General features: G+C 38.7%; 1 protein-coding gene across 2 annotated transcripts; it reads left to right on the top strand.

The window, feature by feature from the left end:
• The first annotated feature begins 106 nt into the window (after window positions 1-106).
• Window positions 107-17,895, top strand: LONRF1 (LON peptidase N-terminal domain and ring finger 1). 2 transcript variants are annotated; one of them, XM_075500115.1, is made up of 12 exons: window positions 107-986; window positions 6,246-6,364; window positions 8,802-8,924; window positions 9,535-9,639; window positions 10,138-10,375; window positions 10,462-10,552; window positions 11,421-11,535; window positions 12,134-12,255; window positions 13,473-13,631; window positions 13,747-13,909; window positions 14,301-14,453; window positions 16,013-17,895. In XM_075500115.1, exons 1-12 carry the CDS (start codon window positions 362-364, stop codon window positions 16,169-16,171), a joined length of 2,172 nt encoding a protein of 723 aa, XP_075356230.1. In that variant the 5' UTR covers window positions 107-361; the 3' UTR covers window positions 16,172-17,895. The 2 variants fall into 2 exon arrangements, with proteins under 2 accessions (XP_075356230.1, XP_075356229.1); XM_075500114.1 differs by having other exon boundaries at window positions 9,535-9,681; window positions 16,013-17,893.
• The last annotated feature ends 617 nt before the right edge of the window (window positions 17,896-18,512 follow it).

Genomic DNA, 18,512 nt, shown 5'->3' with positions numbered 1-18,512 from the left:
CTCCTCCTCTCCTGCCCCGCCCCTCCGCGGCGTCGCCCGCCGCCAATGGCCGGCGCGCCCGCCGCTCCGCTGACGTCGCGTTTTATGTAAGCCGGCGGGGCGAGGGCGCGCGGCGGAGAGGTTTGAAAGGGGGCCAGTGCTGGGCGCGCGCCGCCGCCTCGCAGGGCGGGGGACCGTGGCCCCGGGTCGCGCGCGCAGAGGCGCGCACGTGACCCCCCTCCTCTCCCCCCGCCCCCCCCCCGCGAGGGTGCCTTGCTTCCTCCTCCTCCCCGCGCCGCCAGTGCCTCAGCGTCGTGCGCGGAGCCGAGCCCGGCGGCCGGAGCGGGAGCGCCACACCCCCTTTGCCGGAGCCGGGCAGCCGATGGCGTTCTCTCCCGCGGCCGTGGGCTCGGAGGTGTCGCCGGAGCCGGGCGGCAGCGGGAGCCCGGGCGAAGATGCGGATGGAGAGCGGGAGCTGCTGCCGCGGCCGGGCGAGAGGCTGGTGCCCGGGAACCGCCTGAAGGAAGTGGTGGGCGCGTCCTTGGCGTCGCTGTGCCTCGGCCCCCTCGCCGGACCTCAGCGCCTCGGGACCCTTGTGGATTGCCTGGTGCTGAACTACCGCCTGCGGCAGGGGCTGGGCTGGAGCCGGGACCGCGGGGCCGCGGCGGAGGGCAGGGGCGCGGCCGAGGGGCCGCTGCGCTGCTGCGGCTGCGGCAGGTTCCTGAGCGAGCCGGTCACCGTCCCGTGCGGGCACACCTACTGCCGCCGCTGTCTCCGGAGGGAGCTGCGGACCCGCTGCCGTCGCTGCCGGGACTGGCTGCTGCCGGCGGGGGGCACCAGCACGGCCGCTGCCCCGCTGCGGACCAGCGTCGTCCTCAACCAGCTGGCGGAGAAGTGGTTCCCGGGCGAGTGCGAGAGGGCGAGGACGGGGAGCCGGCTGGAGGAGCTGCTGGCCCAGGGCCGCTTTCGAGAGGCTCTGGGCGCCGCCAGCCAGGCTCTGCGAGCAGGTAAGGCTCGTGGGGAGCAGGCTCTTCCTCCGCCCGGTCCCGCGGGCCTGAGCCGCAGACTCCCGCCTCGCTCCCCCCCCTTGTCCCGGCGGGAGCGTGACGAGCTGGTAGCAAAGCAGGGCAGGCTCGGGGGGCTGGGAAGTGTGGTGGGGTAGGTGGGTGTGCGTTTCCTTCCTGCGCTTCCGCCCCTCTCCCGTACTGCTGCGGCCGTCCGCGGTCGAAATGGACCGGTAAAGAACATCTGAAGTTTTCTCGAGTTTGCTGAGAGGATTCAAGGAACCGCCCCACAGTCTGGTGGAGGGGAGGGACCGATTACGGGACGCGTAGCTGTTCGGACCTCAGTTGAGCGTCAAGCCTGGTAGTGGGGTACACTTCAGAGGTATGGAGGAGCGTCCAGCTTGGGCTTCTTCATGTCTGTCCCCCCGCCATGCTTTCGTGGGACTTGTTTACAGAAGAGTTCGTGGGCTTTGTTTTGTTTTGTATTTAGTAATCGCTGTGCCTGGACGAGAGGAATTCTGTTGCTGTGTTTAACCTTGTTTCCTGAGAGAGACCTATTTTCATAGGCTTAAGTGTCACCAAGACAATTCCCAGCAGGCCGGGCCCAGTTGCATAAGCAGACAGGCATGGAGGGGGACAGGTTGTGTAATGGCAGTGACATCATAGGTGGGTGTGGTTGAAGTTTTATAATATAGTGTTGCGAGAGGGTGCAAAGACGGGAGGTAGAGGCACGCTTTTAGACTGTCCTGTATCGATCGCAAGCAGTATGTCTGGTACCATGAACACTTGAGATAAAGTCAGTTTTTCAGAGTTTAGTCTTTGTAGAGGGAATCAAATTTGTGTGATCGATATACCTAGATGGATTCAGTGACAGATTCCTTTGTTGTTTTTATTCGACTATGTATTTTAACACCTGGTAACCTGTGGGGTTCCATTTTCATTGGTACCATTTTATCTCTGTTCAGAATCTTAGGAATTCATATTTTTACAGATTAAGTCTATTACGTTTGTACAATTGTCTGTAGCAGAGGCAAAAACAAAAGCTTGCATAAGTTGCATCCTTCCAATCTGTTTGGGGGAGATATGTTAGATCTAGTTCCAGAATAAACTGTTTTCAATGTAGGTGGGATTAAATCTCAGATGTATTTTATATGCCTTTTGGCAACCTGATTTAAAAAGGTTCAGTTGTGGCCTTCAGTTCCATGTTATTTGCCAGGGTGTTTCCAAAATGTAGGATATGGGATAGATATGACCTGAGAAAGTGGCTGATCTGTTTTAAATCTTGGAACTGTAAGAAGCAGCCGTTTATTTCTTTGTGTGTTCTGAAGGACAGCATCGACTCCTACAAGTCACAAAGAAATGGAGTCAAAACTCAGTGGCCTTCAGGGTACAAACTGATTAATCCATTATTGATCACAAATGTTTACAGGGGTCCTGTTTCATGTTTCAAGATTTTTCTGGAAAAAAAAAAAATTAATTCTCCAGACTCTAGTTAATCTTTCTTTTACGGATTTAGCAATACCATTTAGATATCTGTGGGGAAAGAATTTTGATTGCTTTTTTTGTGAAGCTACATCTTAAATTTTGGCTTTAAAATGGCTTTAAAATTTGAGAATAGTTATCAGCTGTGATGCTTATCCACAATTTTATTATTCACATTCAGTACATGTGCTAGAATTAAGTGCTAGAAGCTCAGTCTGATATCCTTTGTACAACTATTTCCTGTGTCTCCAATCCTGAGAACTAGCAATGTTCCAAGTATTCTGGTAAAGATACTAAAGAACTTCATGAATCAGAATGCAGACGTACATTAAATACCAATTTAGAGCTGTGGGTTCACAACTACAAATTGAAGGTGATTTCAGGCCAATAGAGAACTAATTAATAGCTGCTGGTACGCTTTCTATCTTCCTCCAGAACATGAATTCTTGAAAACACTTAGAGGTGGAAAAGATGTAGCATGATAAATGTATTCACGTTTAAAATCATTCATGTTCTGTTTCAGTGTTTCCTCACCAGTAGTTCATGTCTGTTTTCTTTTTAATGCAGATAAAGAATTAAAAAATTGTGATAAACATAAATCTGATGTCCTAAATAAGGCATTGGCACTAAACCTTTACTCAGATGGCATTTTTTAATAACTTTCTTACATTTCTTGAAACATCTGAAAGATAAATATTCGCCATGGTGCAAAACTGACTTTTGAAAAACATGAGGAATGTTAACATTCATATGGTCAATATATTCCTTGCAGGGGTTGAAACGAAATAGTTTAGTTAAAGGAATTCTGTTGGATTAAAAATCCGAGAGCAGCTTGTCTTTAATCAAGTATCCTGAAACACAGAGCCAATAGGCTTGTCTTTGGTCTGAATCACAGACTCATTCCTGCTGGAGTGAGCCTCAGGAGGTCTGTTGACCAATCAGTCTCCCGTTCAAAGCAGAATAAACACTGAGTTCAAAGCAGTTTGCTGAAGGCTTTGTCCAGCTGGATCATGAAAACCTACAAGGATGAAGATTCCACAGCCTCTCTGGGCAACCTGCTCAAAGGATAATTATCCTCATAGTGAAAAATTTTCTCCTGATTTCAAGTCAGAACTGCCCTTGTTTCAATTTATAACCATTGTCTCTTGTTTTTCCCCCATGCACTTCGGTGAAGAGTCTTCTAGGCAGCCTCTTCTTGGATTCTGGAAGGCTGTTGGGTTCTCCCAAGGCCTTTGGGAATTGTTTTCCACTAAACAAGCCCAGTTCTCTCAGCATCTTCTCATGGGTTGTGTGTTCAAACCCCTGATCATTGGGGTGACTGCATAGTACTCTATTAATAAATACTGTGTCCTAAAGTTTTTCTGCCTAGTGGTTGTGATGTACATGTCTCATTTTGAAGAATTTGGTATATTTTCAAGAACCATATAAAAAGCATGCAGGATCAGACCGGAGATGATCCGTTTATTGATATGCTTATGCTGACAGTAGCCAGGAGCAGATGCTTTGGCAGTAGTATAGAAAAAGAACTCATTTATAATGAGTGGGGGTTTGTGTGTGTACTCCTTTGTATACTTTCCTATTAATGTACTACTAACTGGCATGCACAGTTCTGCACTGAAAGTACTTGGTGTCTTTTTTATTAAAATCATTTGTCTTTGGGTATGCTAGAAGGAAGTGATTTCTGTATTTACAATATCTTGGGTTACTGAAATTGAAAATTCAAGCAAAAGTTGTGTTTCTGCTTGTTTAGTCTTGTTTGGTCTAAGGATTTGAAATAGTTTTGCATCCTCCCTTTGGGTGGTAAACATTAAAATATATGCTGAAACATTGCAAAACAATGTTTTCACAATTACAAAGCCTAGAAATTAAATTATGGTTGCAAAATTGCAGATGTAAATTTAGCTCTTGTGGTCTTGCAAATGTTTAGACCCAACTTGTTTTATGTATTGGTCATTCATTGGCAGTGTTTGTGTGTCTTCAGCAGTGGAGTTGGGGTCCCAGTTCCTTGGTTTAGCCCTTTGTTTTGTACCAGTTCAATTGAAACCATACTTTTCTCTTTGAAAAAGAAATGGACAAAATGTCCACCTGCTGTAGACTTGAACTCACATTTTTATCTTCCAACTACTCCTCACCCTGCCCCCAGAAAGGAAGGCTCGGCAATTCCTCAGGTCATCTTCTACACTTGAAAGTCTGAAAAAGATGAGCTCCTTCTAATAAGCTGCCTATTTGCACATAATCAGAGAACAAAGACCTGCACTTAACTGCTACCTCTGAAGAAATGAATTTGGTTTGATATTAACTCTGCTGGACACCAAAGAGTCAAATACAACAAAAAGTTGTATTTGACTTCAGACAACAGTCTGAAGAGTTTGATCTGAGCTCCCGCTTTACTAGACTATAACAGTCACAAAGCCACAGGAAAGTAGGCTTCAGAGTTCTTCTGCTTGCAGAATTACCTGTTAGTTAGACAAAAACAATTTCCCAGACTTCTGTTAATACAAACATTTTATTATGTCTAAAATAAAATAAAAAACAAACAAACCAGGTTTGGGAATATTTGTATTTGAAGGGAAACTGTCAACTTGAAAAGATAACACTTTAGTTCCAGCTGTGAAATCTCCTGGGAGTTTTGATTTTCTTAAACCCTTTCTTTTCCATTAAGGTCTCTTTACATGTAGCATTGTGGATCTAAGTACAAAGCAATATGTTGAAAAACATGGGAACATTGACCAGTCTGGCTCTTAAATGTAAAACAAGCTAATGTTGGAAATTATGAAAATTTAAACCAGACGTTTTGAATAGACTAAGCTAGAATATCAAATTGAAATGATCCCCTCCCAAGAAAATCTTGTTGAAGCAAACTTAAAGAATTATTTAATTTTCATATTGTTTACAGTAGACCAATGTTTGACTTGCTTATCTCATTCAATGAAAAACACAAGTGTATTTAAAAAAAAAAAAAACCCAAAGCAGTGTGCTGGCATTTTTTCCAAGCAACAACTACAATTAGTTGTGTTATGAAAACCATAGTTTTAGTGGCATGGAGATGGGTGTGCTTCCCAATTAGAGGTTGCTTTACTAAAAGTGCAAAATGCTGTATGTTGGACATGAGAACTTGTCTTTACTGAACACATACTAATGTTTTCCCATTGCAGGAGTTTCACTAATACAACTCCTTGCAACATGGCTGCCAGCTGGTGTTAAAGGCTTTCTCTTTTCAGACCACATGGTGATAAAGCCTACTTCTGGTACTTACCAGATGGATACCATTGTGAAAGTGGCATCTGTATCTCCAGCCATAGTTGGAAGGGGTTGGACATTATAAAAACAAGTGACAGTCTAAAGAAAAACTTGAACGCTTGAAAGCAAACTTCGTAATACTTAGACTTTTTAATACAAGTGCGGTGAATTCCTAGATTTTTGTGGTTTTCAATGGGTGTACTGTAAAGCTAAAGTCCACTTAGTCCTCAATTTTTGTTGTCACAGCAGTACTGAGCAATACTTTATTCTGTCAGCTTCAGCGTTAGATCTTTTAAAATATATTTTCTTGTTGCTGCAAGTTACATTAGAGGGTACAAAATTTGATCTTTAGCTTGAAAGACATGAAATTACTGCCACTGTTATTACCCAAACATTGGGGGGTGGGGGAGAAGGTACTCCAGCAATTTTGAAAGTATGGTACAAAAAAGTGTGGTTATGACATATCACTATGAAAGCATATCTAATTAAAAATTACAAATTTCTGAATTATTAAAAATGTTACTTAATTTTTGTCTTCAGATTCCAGTGACTTGATGCTAAGAATTTACAGAGCTGAGTCATACGTTGGCCTCCAAGAATATAAAACAGCCATAGAAGATCTAAATTTTGTTATTTCTAAAATGCCAAATTGGCCAGAGGTAAGTTGATATGAACTCTTAATTTTTCAAAATCTGTGTTTATCTATAAAATTAATGAATTCTAAATTATACTTGTATCAAGTTAAGAACCTAGGTCCGCTTACCTTAAACGTGATCTTGTAAGACATGCAAATTGCTAAAAGGTACCTTAAAATAGTTACTTATATGAAACAGGCTACTGATGAGTATGGCAGATTACGGCTGACTGATGAATCTACTTGGGACTGTTAATTTAGCCTTCATCAAAAACTTCAGGTATTTTTATTTCATATCACAACATGAGATGGTGTCCTTGGATGAAGGGTTAAGTGCAGTAGAACTGACTTCTTGGGAAGTATTATGAAGTACTTTTGTGCTGTCTGTAGTTATTTGTTATTGACTGTTTTATTTCTTTATACGAAGACTTATGTGTTCTCTTAAGAAAAGTTATTAAATATTTACAAACTTAACTTCAGCTTAATGTTATTTGTCTGGATGGTTGGCTGAAATTGTGCAGCCAGCTTTAATTGCTTGAAAGCAGAACTTCTGAGGCCTGTACATTTGGTAGATTGATGTAATTGAGTTTTAAAATTTCTTATGCTATGTACAACTTAATCCTTTTAAAGCGCTGCACTTCCCTGAAGTGTTTATACTTTGATTGTATTTCCCAAAGTCAGAGCATTTTAAACGTTATCTGTTCCTTGAGAATATCACATGAGATGAGTGAGCACTGTTGCCAGTCAGGACTGAATTCTTGGCTCTATATTAAGTCAACATTTCTCTCATAGTTTTTGAGTTTTATTGGTAAAACAGTTTGCTATATAAATAGGACAACGCAGTTTTCTTTTCCAAATGCTACCAAAGAGTCAAAAAATATTTAGCACAAGCAATAAATTATTTTGCAATAGTATTGGCTAAAAAGTCTAAGCATGTGTTTGGGGCCTTTTTTAGTGGCTCCAATACTTGGAAGTTGGGATAGTTTATGGTGATGTAACCTGTAACAGATGGGGTTTGGGGTTTGGTTTGTTTATTTGTTAATTTTTATTAAGAGAAGGACACTTTGCTGTTTTTGCTTGGAAAGCTTTTCTTCAAAAAGCCCAAAGAAACTCAGTGGGAACTGAGCTTTGCAAATAGTGCAGGCAGCTGGGGAGTCACTGGCCTTCAGAACTGTAATACTGCATATTGCAGCACTGTCTAAACTGAGCACAGCAGAAGCAGCAAGATCTTGCCACACAAGGGGAGATAGCTGCTGCTGTCTTGGTCTCTCCTGCGTTCAGCAGTTCCATGGCTACTGCAAATTCAGAGAGTATCCTACTTTTCCCCTTTCAGCATTGGTAGTGCTGTCTACTTTTTTCTATATGTTTGGAAAGAAACCTCACTTCACTTAACTGAGTTTGGTTTGATGGATTCCTCTAACAATTCTTAACTCCATATGAAAATAAACTGTCTGTAAGAGGAGGATTAGCATACTTTCCTTCTTCGGGATACATCTTAATGAAATTACCCAAATCCATCAAAGATGATTCATGCCTTCATGTGACAGCCTTGTTAACAGACTCTACTGTTAATACCGGTAGTCGTTCTGTAGAAACTGCACTTGGGGGGGTTGTTTGTTTGTTTTTTAAATTCAGTTTTCTGACCCATTATCCAAAATCTCATATCCAACTAGATGTTGTTGTTTTATCTAACTTTTGTTAGATAACTGTTGGTTTTATCTAACTTGTATTTATGTTACTGCAAATGCAACTTTTTAAAATTGAGATAAGTTAGATAAGGGACTTCTTAGTTCCAATGTCATATAGTTATGGGTAGGTTCAGCAAAATTCAGTAGCCTTTTCTCCCCTTTTTTTATAGTAAACATCTTTTTTTTTTCCTAGCTGCTGTCTAGTGTTCAAGAATAAAATATAGTTGGAGGAAGCAGTTCCAAAAGTGCATTGTTTTGTGTTAAGAATATAGATTAAGATGTATGTAAGGGATGCATGGTTTTGTGGATTGTTTTCTTTGTAGTTACCTTTCTCCTGCAGACTGGAACCATAAGGCTTTTAATGAAACAGAGGGCAAAAAGGGTATCTTGTAAGCTGTTGTATGAGGTTATGTAATAATTTGCACTGCATATTCCCCTTCTTCCTCTCCAAAGGCTCACAGAAAGGGGAAGTTAAGGCCTATTGTGAATTCAGCACTAGTCAGGTTTTTAACCCTTCATGTAAGCCAAAACAAATTAACTGGAAGGAGACCTAACACCAGCCTATCCCATGACTCTTTTCAAACACTGTAGGGGATGTATGTTAGACAAGGCATATAGATCATCCACACTGTGCACAGCTGAAGTTTGTTGAAGAGCTCCATTCTTTTTGTCATGGAGGGTTCTAATTCTAACTCTGTTGTAATGGCTGTAAGATGATGAATACTGCAGTTCTACATACTCTCTAGAAATGTCTTCATGGTATCTGTTTTTCAGGTCTACTTCCGGAAAGGAAAAGTGCTGCAAGACTCTGGCTTTGTAGGTGATGCCTTACAACTGTTTCTACAGTGCTTAGCCCTTGATGAGGATTTTCTTCCAGCCAAGCTAGAAGTAGAAAGGGTAATTTTATTTATGAAACTGGATTAATATCTCTGACTTGGTTCCTTTATAAAGCTCCCATTACGGTAGACTTTGAGCATCTAAAAATCTCCAATACGTACAGAGAAGGTTCAGGTGGCAGGTTAGTTCCTTTCAAGATACATCATACTATGTTGAAGAGATAGTCTTAATATACAAGTTTCAGGTGCACGTTTCGAAGTCCATATGCTTTTGAAGTTACTAAATGAAAATCTAGAAAACTGGAAAGCAGGCAGCAAGTTAAATGTTCTAAGTTGAACTCTTTTGTGCCCAGAACACAACAGTTTTTCTTTGATAATAAAAATTTACATTGAAAAAGCTGCATGATAATGAATTGATAATGTCTGACTGTTTGAAGAGCTCACTTACTTGTAGTAGAAAAGATTTCTAGATAAATTTCTTTTTAGTAATACAGGTATGTAGGTTTCTGCTTGTTCTCAACTGTTCTTTCTCAGTTACTGCTTAAATAAAGCTCTGTTTATGAGGATAACTTCATATAGATTAAATTCTTATTTTTGGTATGTAGTTTTATGAAAAAGGATCTAGACATAGCTTTATTATTGTTATGAACATTTAGCTGTTTGTTTTCTAGACATTGTGTGATGTGCTGTCACCAGAGAAGTTAGGAGAGAGTCTGAAGGAATCTGCTTGGAATTTACCACATATTCGAAATAAACCTTTTATACTTGGTTCTGAGGTGACTGAGTCTTATTGCAACTTACAGCTTTGTCCTGAGCAGGTAACAAAAACTATAGGATAACTTTTCTCTTTGGCTGATATGCAAATGTCATTCCGATATCTTTGTTTGTCATACTTGCTTTCCAGCCTAAATGCTGACTTTATGTAATTGGTTAAATTGGAAGAAAAGAACTGTGATTTGGGAGTAATGTATTTTCATTTGGAGTGTTAGACTCCTCATTCCAGTGAACTACTTATAATAAGGTATTGAGATTTGATATTAGTGACTTCAAACTAGAGAGAAATAGTTTTTCTTCTCTTTGAAGCAAATTAAGATTTTTAAATTGTTGATGCTAAGCAAATTTGAATACTGTCTTGACTTATCAAATTCCTCTAGTTAACTAATGAACTAACTGGGGGTTATCAGTTTGGCTTATATATCTTGGCATGTTCACACCTTACATACTTAGATTTGTGTTACTCTTTAAGTACAGTTCAGTTCATCTTACTATTATAGAGTTTAGGAGGATCAGAGGTACTGGAGCCTGTCAGTGGAAGCTTAAATCGTGCACAGTCTGCCCATGCTCTTAACTCAACAAAAGACCTTGCCAAGGAAGATGGCTTAAAGAGAGTGTCTTCTGAACCCCTTCTCTCTGGCCAAGAAAAAGGTGCTTTGTTGAAAAGAAAGCTTTCCTTTTCAGAACAGGATGCAGTTGTATGTGAAGATGGAAGAAACAAACACAAAAAGCAAGGAGGTAAACAGTGACTTACTTTGGAAATTTAAAGTATTTACTGTCTTGTGCCTTTCTTTGAAGGAGTATTTTGTCTTGCTTTTCCTTAGAAAGTACAAAAAGGGACATGACACTGGCTTTTGGAACAATTCCCGGAGATCTGATTGATGTATCAGATTTTGAGTGTTCTCTATGTATGAGGTAAGATTTCCTCCTTGATTCAATGTTTCTGTTACAGATGCTTGGCCACATAGCTGTTACACATATAAACTGAGGTACTTATAGGTTGTGATGGGTTCTGGTATCAGTCAATAATTTTCAGCCTTCCTCTATCCCTGCAGTAAAATGCTTATTTAAATGTGTCACTTGCTATAGTGCTATATATATAATACAGCATTATTTTAATCAAGCTGCCTTTAATTTAAAACTTGGTGGTGTTAACTGGTAACCTAAAAAGGACAGGATCTTTTGTGGTTAAATGTTAGGGGTTTTGTCAGTCAATAAAACTATATAACTTATTATTTTGGGAAGGCTAATGCTTAGGAGTATTGCCTGTGAACCCATATTTGTCTAGGAGATGTAGATACTTCAGAATGTTAAGTCTGCTTAAATGTAGCCGATGTATTTGAAAGTTCTTATTGAGTCATCTTGGTTTTCAGAATAAATACCTTAAAACATATGGTGTATACTAAACTGTCCATAGTTATGTTATACTAGCATGTAATACTGCTATTAAAACAACTTAGCTGCTCAAAGAATCACTTAATTTTGCATATTCTGAATCGCTATGTAGTGAGACCAAAATCTTTGTACATTGGGATAAATGTTTAGATATTTAGAGTGTTGAAATGTGTCCAGATTCATCAGAAAACACAAAAAATGAGTGGTGCGGTGGTAAATGGAAACAAACTGCAGTATAGGGGAAAAACTAGAATAAGGAGACATGGGATTAATTTTCTCTGCTTTGTTACGATATAACTAGTCTTAAAAATTAAAGAGATTGATCGCTGACTTTTTTAGCAAAACACACACTTGCCATGGTATCTAACTTTTAATAACTTTGTTGCAGGCTATTCTTTGAGCCAGTGACAACCCCTTGTGGACATACTTTTTGTAAAGGTTGCTTGGAACGGTGTTTAGACCATGCTCCTCAGTGTCCGCTCTGTAAGGAGAGTTTGAAAGAGGTACTGTTGTTTCTCAGTAGAGCTCACAAGTACAAATACTGTATCATTTTAAAGGCTGTTGCGCTTAAACCCAACAACTTGGATTCACTTGGATTATGGATTGCTGCTAGAAAGGAAAAACTTGAGGCAAACTTTGTCAATACAAGTTGATTAGGTTTGCCTCAGAATCCTAGAGGTTTTATTTTTCTGTGACCATCTACTTTATTGGCGTAATTAAATCCTGAGTGTTTGTAAACTTTGGTAACTATTCAGTAAAACCTCTCTGATTTCTGTACACCGTATGTACAGAATGTATGGCTGTATAACCTGGGAAATCAGTTCTGTCTCTGGTAAGCATATAAATACAAACTGAGTTAGACACTCGAGTTGACAGACACTAAGAACTAAAATTAGAGAATCTCATTTTCAAGTACTAGAGTAACATTAGGTGTTAAGTAATGAAACATAAGAACTTCAGAGCTGTAAGTTTTCATGGGTTTAAATCTAATTTTTGATGGATTTCATATATCATGGTTTTAAATAAAAGCTGCATTTTGTCAAGCCTTTTGTTAATATATATGGAGAGAAATATTAATATATTTTTAAAAATTGCTTACAGTACCTTGCAAGCAGAAAATACAGCATCACAGAACTGCTGGAGGAATTAATAATGAAATACTTGTCTGATGAATTATATGAGAGAAAAAGAATTCATGCTGAAGAAACCGCTGAACACTCAAAGTAAGCTTGCTCTCTTATTTAGAAAACTTGAGAGATTAGTATGGAAATCCTTTTTAGAAATGTTGTATCATTTTTGTGATTATTAATAATGGCATATTATGGATGCAAGAAGGGGTATAAAGACATGTTAATTTGGTGTCTTAAATGTGTATTTCAGAAAGTTAACAGTTTTTTAACTACTGTGGAAATTAAAAAGATCACACTTTGATAGTAGCAATGTGAGGCCCTTAAGTCCTCTACAAAATACGTTTGCCCTTCTATTTCTCTTTCTGTGTGTGCTGTCGTGGAGCTTCAGTTTTAGCTTTGCTGCTGTTACTGGAATTGTCCTCTTGAGTTGGCTGCAGAGTCTCAGATACCTGAACTTCTTTCAAAGCAGTTAATGATAGACATTAATTGTATGAAGATAGATGTGATGAAAAGAAATGGTTGAGATTTTTTTTTCTTGTAATCTTGATGTTTATCTCTACTAGAGTTCTTCAGATATAGCATCAGTATAAAGCATCATATATTGTAGATATGAATGTTGGAAAACTATTTAAAACTATAGCTCATGCAACCTACGTAACAATCCATACATTAGAATTATGTTTTATAGTCTGAAAGGTATTAAAATTAAATACCTGGTAATGTTTTAATGCTAACTTGTTTGTATCAACTATCAACTGTACATACTTGATAAAATAGCATGAAGAAAATATTTTGTTTTTCAATTAGGCCTGCTGAGGCATATTGCAAGGTAAAAATTATACCCTGGGTTGCATCTTGTGATCTGGATTCCGTCATTGAAAATAATCTAAATGGTGACCAAGCTACTATGTAGTTACTGCTACATTTTTTTAGTTCCAGGAAAACTGTGACTCTGGGGGCATAAAGGCTTGGCTTGTATGGCCTAAACTAAAAGAAAAAGGAAACAAATAACTGACACCCCTGTCCCCAAAACAAAGTCCTTTATTCACTGACTAGATACTCACTAACTAGATAACTATGAGGTTTATTGTTCAGTATGTATTCAAATCAGTACATAGGTAGTCAGTCATTGTTATTAGTATGTGTTTTTATTGTTTATGAAAGTTATTGCAATGTGCTTATTATTAAACTTTGAAGACAGTGCTTTATGACCTCAAATATAGCAAACATACTGAAAAAAATGTATTGTCTTGGCATAGTTCAGTGATTAGATTTTTAAGCCACGTATTTCTTTTGGTGTTCTCTTGAAGCTTGACCAAGAATGTTCCAATGTTTGTTTGCACTATGGCATATCCTACTGTGCCTTGCCCTCTACATGTGTTTGAGCCAAGATACCGACTAATGATTCGCAGAAGTATAGAAACTGGGACTAAACAGTTTGGGATGTGTATAAGTGATTCTCAAAATGGGTAGGTTTACATCCTAATTCTAAGCTTCTCATCCCTTACGTCTTTTTTTTTTTAATTATAAAAAGTGTCCTTTCGGAAGTGTGTAATTGCATTACTGACAAGGTCTCTTTTCTAGTTTTGCAGATTATGGATGCATGCTGCAAATTAGGAACGTTCATTTTCTACCTGATGGACGGTCTGTTGTTGACACAGTTGGTGGAAAGAGGTTTAGAGTTTTACGGAGAGGGATGAAAGATGGTTATTGCACTGCAGACATCGAATATTTGGAAGATGTTAAGGTATCCAGAATGCTGTATAAAGACTTACTAGTATTAATATCTCAAGATTTTTTCTTGATTTGTTCTTGAGAGCTCTGTTTCAAATTGTTAGGTCCCTAGACCACTGGAAGATTCAGTGCCAGCACGTGGAAGAAATGGAAGCTAGCTTAATTTTTTATTATTATAAAGGAACAAAGAAGTATTGTGGGTTTTGTTTGAACAATAGTTTGAAGCCATAACTTTTAAAAATATCATGGGACTTCTTTACTATTCAGTCATTAGCAATCAAGGTTTAGGAGAATGCAAGAAATGTATCAAATATAGTTGAAATTGAATGTTTTTTGATTTTTAGCTTAACCACCTTAATTGTTTCTTTATCTCTAATGATATTTTCATAACATTCCTCCTATAGGTTGCTGATGAAGAAGAACTAAAGAAACTGAGAGAGCTTCACAATTTTGTGTACAATCAGGCCTGCAGTTGGTTCCAAAACTTAAGAAACAAATTTCGCACTCAAATTCTTCAGCACTTCGGGCCCATGCCTGACAGGGAGGAAAATATACAGGTGAGACATCATTTAATATCAATTATTAGGTGCTTATTTCTAAAAATAATAACCCTGTTAACAACTGCTAAACACTAAAAGAAAAAAAAAGACTTTTTTCCCCAACTTCGGAGGCATAAGGCTTGCATCTTGTTTCTCTTATGAAGAGCAACAAAAGGCAATTCTGTCACTGTTCAACAGGTTTTGCAGGAAAGGATGGTATGCTGCTTGGAGATAAAACTAGTAAACTGAGAACACTAAGTTCCAGTAGCATTTTAAACTGTTGGTTTGTGTAAAGCTGTTAGAATTCAAATGGGGAAAAAAGATGTATTTTCTTCCCTGTGACACGTGCAGGTAATAATCTTTGGCAAAGAGGTAATCGCAAATGACACGTTCCCCCTTTCTGAGCTAGTGCCATAAACTGCTGCAGCTGATAGGATTTGACAAATGTTTCTTAAGAAACTAGCTGCAGCAATCTATTTTAATTGTTGTTGTAAAGAATTAATGAAGGTTGGTGAGATCCTGAGAGAATGGAGGCTGGAGAAAAGTAACATTTAAAAATACGTAAAACTTGGCTTTCAAAGTGGAATTATATATGAAGTGGGATCTTATTAGAGCCTGTCCCTCACCCATCTGCTACGTACTTTTATGAGACTATATTAACCAATCTGGGAGGACTGTAGATGCTGTGGAGGCCAGTGCATGAATTCAGAAGTGATTTTAGAACAATTTAATAAAGAAACCAGATTTAAAACAACATAGTAGGAAAGAGGAATAAGTATGCAAAACCAGGACAACTAGCAGGGCAGCAATACTGTGGGTATGTATCTGGGTATGTATCTGAGATTTGTAGTAGAACACGTGTCAACTATGTGATATGAATGCAAGGGAGGAAGTGTCATCCTGGAGTGTACCACTACCCCTAATATTTTTGCAAGTCATTTGAGGTAATTAATCTTCTCGGCAGTGATAGGACCTCTGCTGAGTATTATATCCAGTTCCAGGCATGACATCTAAGGATTGGTGTAGAGAATTGAATAAAGTACAGGAAAAAGTTACGTAGTATGTTTTATCAACTTGAAAGAAACTGATTCAGTAGTCCTGCTCTGTCTAGGAGGTAATGAGAAGGGAGTGGAATTGGGAGGTGATAGAGGAGTCCTTCAAATATAACAAAGACAATTGTAATGAAAATGTTAGGCTTCAAAAATATTCAAGCCTCATGAACAGCATGACAGGTAGGGGATTTAGTTTTTATCAGGGAGTTTTTATCGCCTATTTGTTATTAGGTGACTGTCCTATACTTAGCCATCTTTTCCCAAGGAAGCTGTGAGCTTCCTTTGTTGTCTTAAAAATAATTGCTTTATCAAGCTTAGTTTAAGTGTACTTTATTTGATTTCTCAGTTGGGGAGGGATCAGAATAGATCCCTTCGGAACCCTTCTGATCTCATGGATCTGGAATTCTCTAGTTAGTATCAAACTTTAAGCTAGACTTTCTCATTGATGACTTTGTCTTTTGATGTCTTTATTTAGTCAACTATACTACATTGGTTATGGGTAACCAACTTATCTTTTATTTTTAGGCAATGCCCAATGGTCCTGCTTGGTGCTGGTGGCTTCTAGCTGTTCTCCCAGTTGACCCCAGGTATCAGCTGTCAGTTCTCTCCATGATGTCTTTAAAAGACCGTCTGATAAAAATCCAACATATACTCACATATTTTTCTAGAGACCAGTCCAAGTGACTAACCGCCTGGGTCTTCCTGAAAAGTTACTCTGTTCTGGTTGTAGTAGCAGCTGGAATTTTTGCTGCCTTTGCACATCTAGCGCTGGTTTGAGAAGTGCAATGGAACTGCTTTTTCTCTCTCCTCCCCGCCCTCCCAACTTCCTGAACCACGTGGTTCTTGGAATGCACACTTTCTTCAACTATGAGAGAAGACCACTGATGATTGCACAAAGTCAATCCAGCTAGATATGTTTTTCATCTTATCTACATTACAATTTGCACTATGTAGAAGAAAACCTTTTTGAGACTTGATAATTTTAGCCACTGACTTTTTAAAGCTGTGGGAAGTGCAGGACTTAAGGCTGACAGTCCAAGTTTACAACGTTGAGGAGGTATTAAAGGTTTTGCAAATGTTTGCCTCATACAACTGTTCTTTTGCTGTTTGCACAAATATTTGAAATATAGTATTGAATGTCACTGTTGGATATTACTACTCTTGTTGAATTATCTTGACCATGAATATGGCACAGATTTTTAAGTTATCTTGTAAATGTATGCATCACAAAACAGGTGACATTATGAACTATATGCTGAACTGAGACTCAATGTTAAGGAACAAATGCAAAAAAAAAAAAGATACTTCTGTCTGAAAATACTTAAACTGTGAATATGGTTTACATACCTAGGCCTGTACATGTTAAAGAGGAAACTGAAAACTAAATGCTAGTACCAGTTACATTTCTACTGGGCTTTTCAGGCTGGCTGTTCTTCCAGAGCACACACTTAGTTTATAGAGCTTAGAAGAAGAAATCTTAGAGCGTGTGTGTGTGTGTGTATTGGGGATTGTGCATCCAGGATTTAAAAGCTTAAAGTTTTATTTGAACTTTTTAAGTTGGTGCAAATGTGAGTTCTATGCCTTATTCATATCAATAGTAGAGCACACTGCAGTGGCAAGGCTAGCATCATGCTGCCAATAGGTACTTTTTGTAATTAAAGGTTTGCATATTTGTGAATATGTCTGATACTGGCTTTCTTGTATGTAAATCATTTGTAAAATATTTCTTAAATCTTGCTTTTGCTAATATATTTAATTTTCAATAAAAGCTAAAAGTTTGTAATATTTTTAACTTTATCAGAAACTAAAAATCACTTTCATTTTCCATATGCTTCTATTCTGGGATCTTAAGTAAATCCAGAAGCAGCCATTGAACCTACATCAAGGTTGTGGGCACCTCATGATGTAATTGGTGTGTACATAATCTGTTTCTGATTATAGTACCTGTGTCAGACTGATAATTGGTCAGACAAGTGTTTTTGCTGGTGTCCTACTTTTGTATCTGCTTCATTTAAATTAAGGTGGTTTCAGGTACGAAGTTTGCATTTCACAAAACTTAAAAGTTGTGGGAAACTTCTTGCAGAACAGGTAGCTATTTCACAGACTTGCTAATCAGATGCTTTGGCCTTGTTCTCTTATGGAGTTTAAGGCTTGAGATATTACAGGCAACACGAAATCTGTTGGATCATTTTTAATGTGGGCTTCTAGGTTAAATTTCCCCTTTATTGTATGAATAAAGTTCTGGATTAATATTTGAAAGCTTTATTTGCATAATAAAAGAAGAAAGGGGATCCTCTATTTCTCCACTTCAGTATGTTACAACTGTAGAAACTTAATCTTTGTATCACCGTGATCATCTTAAGAATGCAGGCGAGAGGATTTTTTTTCTTGACAGCGAAAAGTCCCTGTAGCCAGGCTTGAAATACCCAAACAATCTAGTGGGTAATTTTTTTTTTCTTGCCAAGAGCTTTAATTTTGAAATTGAGTATTCCCTAGTCTGCTGGAAGATGTGGCTTCTAGGTTTTTGTACATTCCCATGAATTTTTAATAAAAAAAAATTCAGATAAAGTGTCAGTTGGCTTGCACTGTCCTGTGCATATGTAAGTTCTACTTCTGGAATTGTAAACCACGTAAGAGAAAACTTCATTAAAAACAGCAACCACAAAAAAGCAGTTACTGTGATTAACACATGCTGCATTAAGACTGATCATAAGCACTACTCTTCAGTAACTATTCCACACGATGATTGTAGGTGCTGTTGGGAATGATAAGAAATTGAGAATGGGGAGGAAAGATTTTTTTTTTTAAGAGGATTTTTAAGTTGGAAATTTTTCAAGTCGTTGTTTTGTGGACCAGATTTTGTCACTCTGTGCAGCTAGAATGGGGCAGAACAACAAGCTTGCCTGTATGTTGGCATAGACCTTTCAGTAAATATCTTGAAGAGAGATACCACGCTGTACTTTGTACACAGTGTTTTGAATTTGGGGAGTACTTCCTTATTCTTTTGATTTTTTTTTTTTAATTT

The sequence above is a fragment of the Mycteria americana genome, chromosome 4 (genome assembly GCF_035582795.1).
Source record: "Mycteria americana isolate JAX WOST 10 ecotype Jacksonville Zoo and Gardens chromosome 4, USCA_MyAme_1.0, whole genome shotgun sequence".
Taxonomy (NCBI): Eukaryota; Metazoa; Chordata; class Aves; order Ciconiiformes; family Ciconiidae; genus Mycteria; species Mycteria americana.
Note: the sequence above shows the minus strand (reverse complement) of the source record. Positions and strands in the feature narration are given on the sequence as shown.

Excerpts from the sequence above, each read along its gene's own strand:
- LONRF1 (XM_075500114.1), top strand. The coding sequence starts at position 362 with ATGGCGTTCTCTCCCGCGGCCGTGGGCTCGGAGGTGTCGCCGGAGCCG. Across the intron at positions 6,365-8,801 it reads AAATGCCAAATTGGCCAGAG|GTCTACTTCCGGAAAGGAAA; the intron begins GTAAGTTGATAT and ends TCTGTTTTTCAG. Across the intron at positions 14,454-16,012 it reads ACAGGGAGGAAAATATACAG|GCAATGCCCAATGGTCCTGC; the intron begins GTGAGACATCAT and ends TTTTATTTTTAG.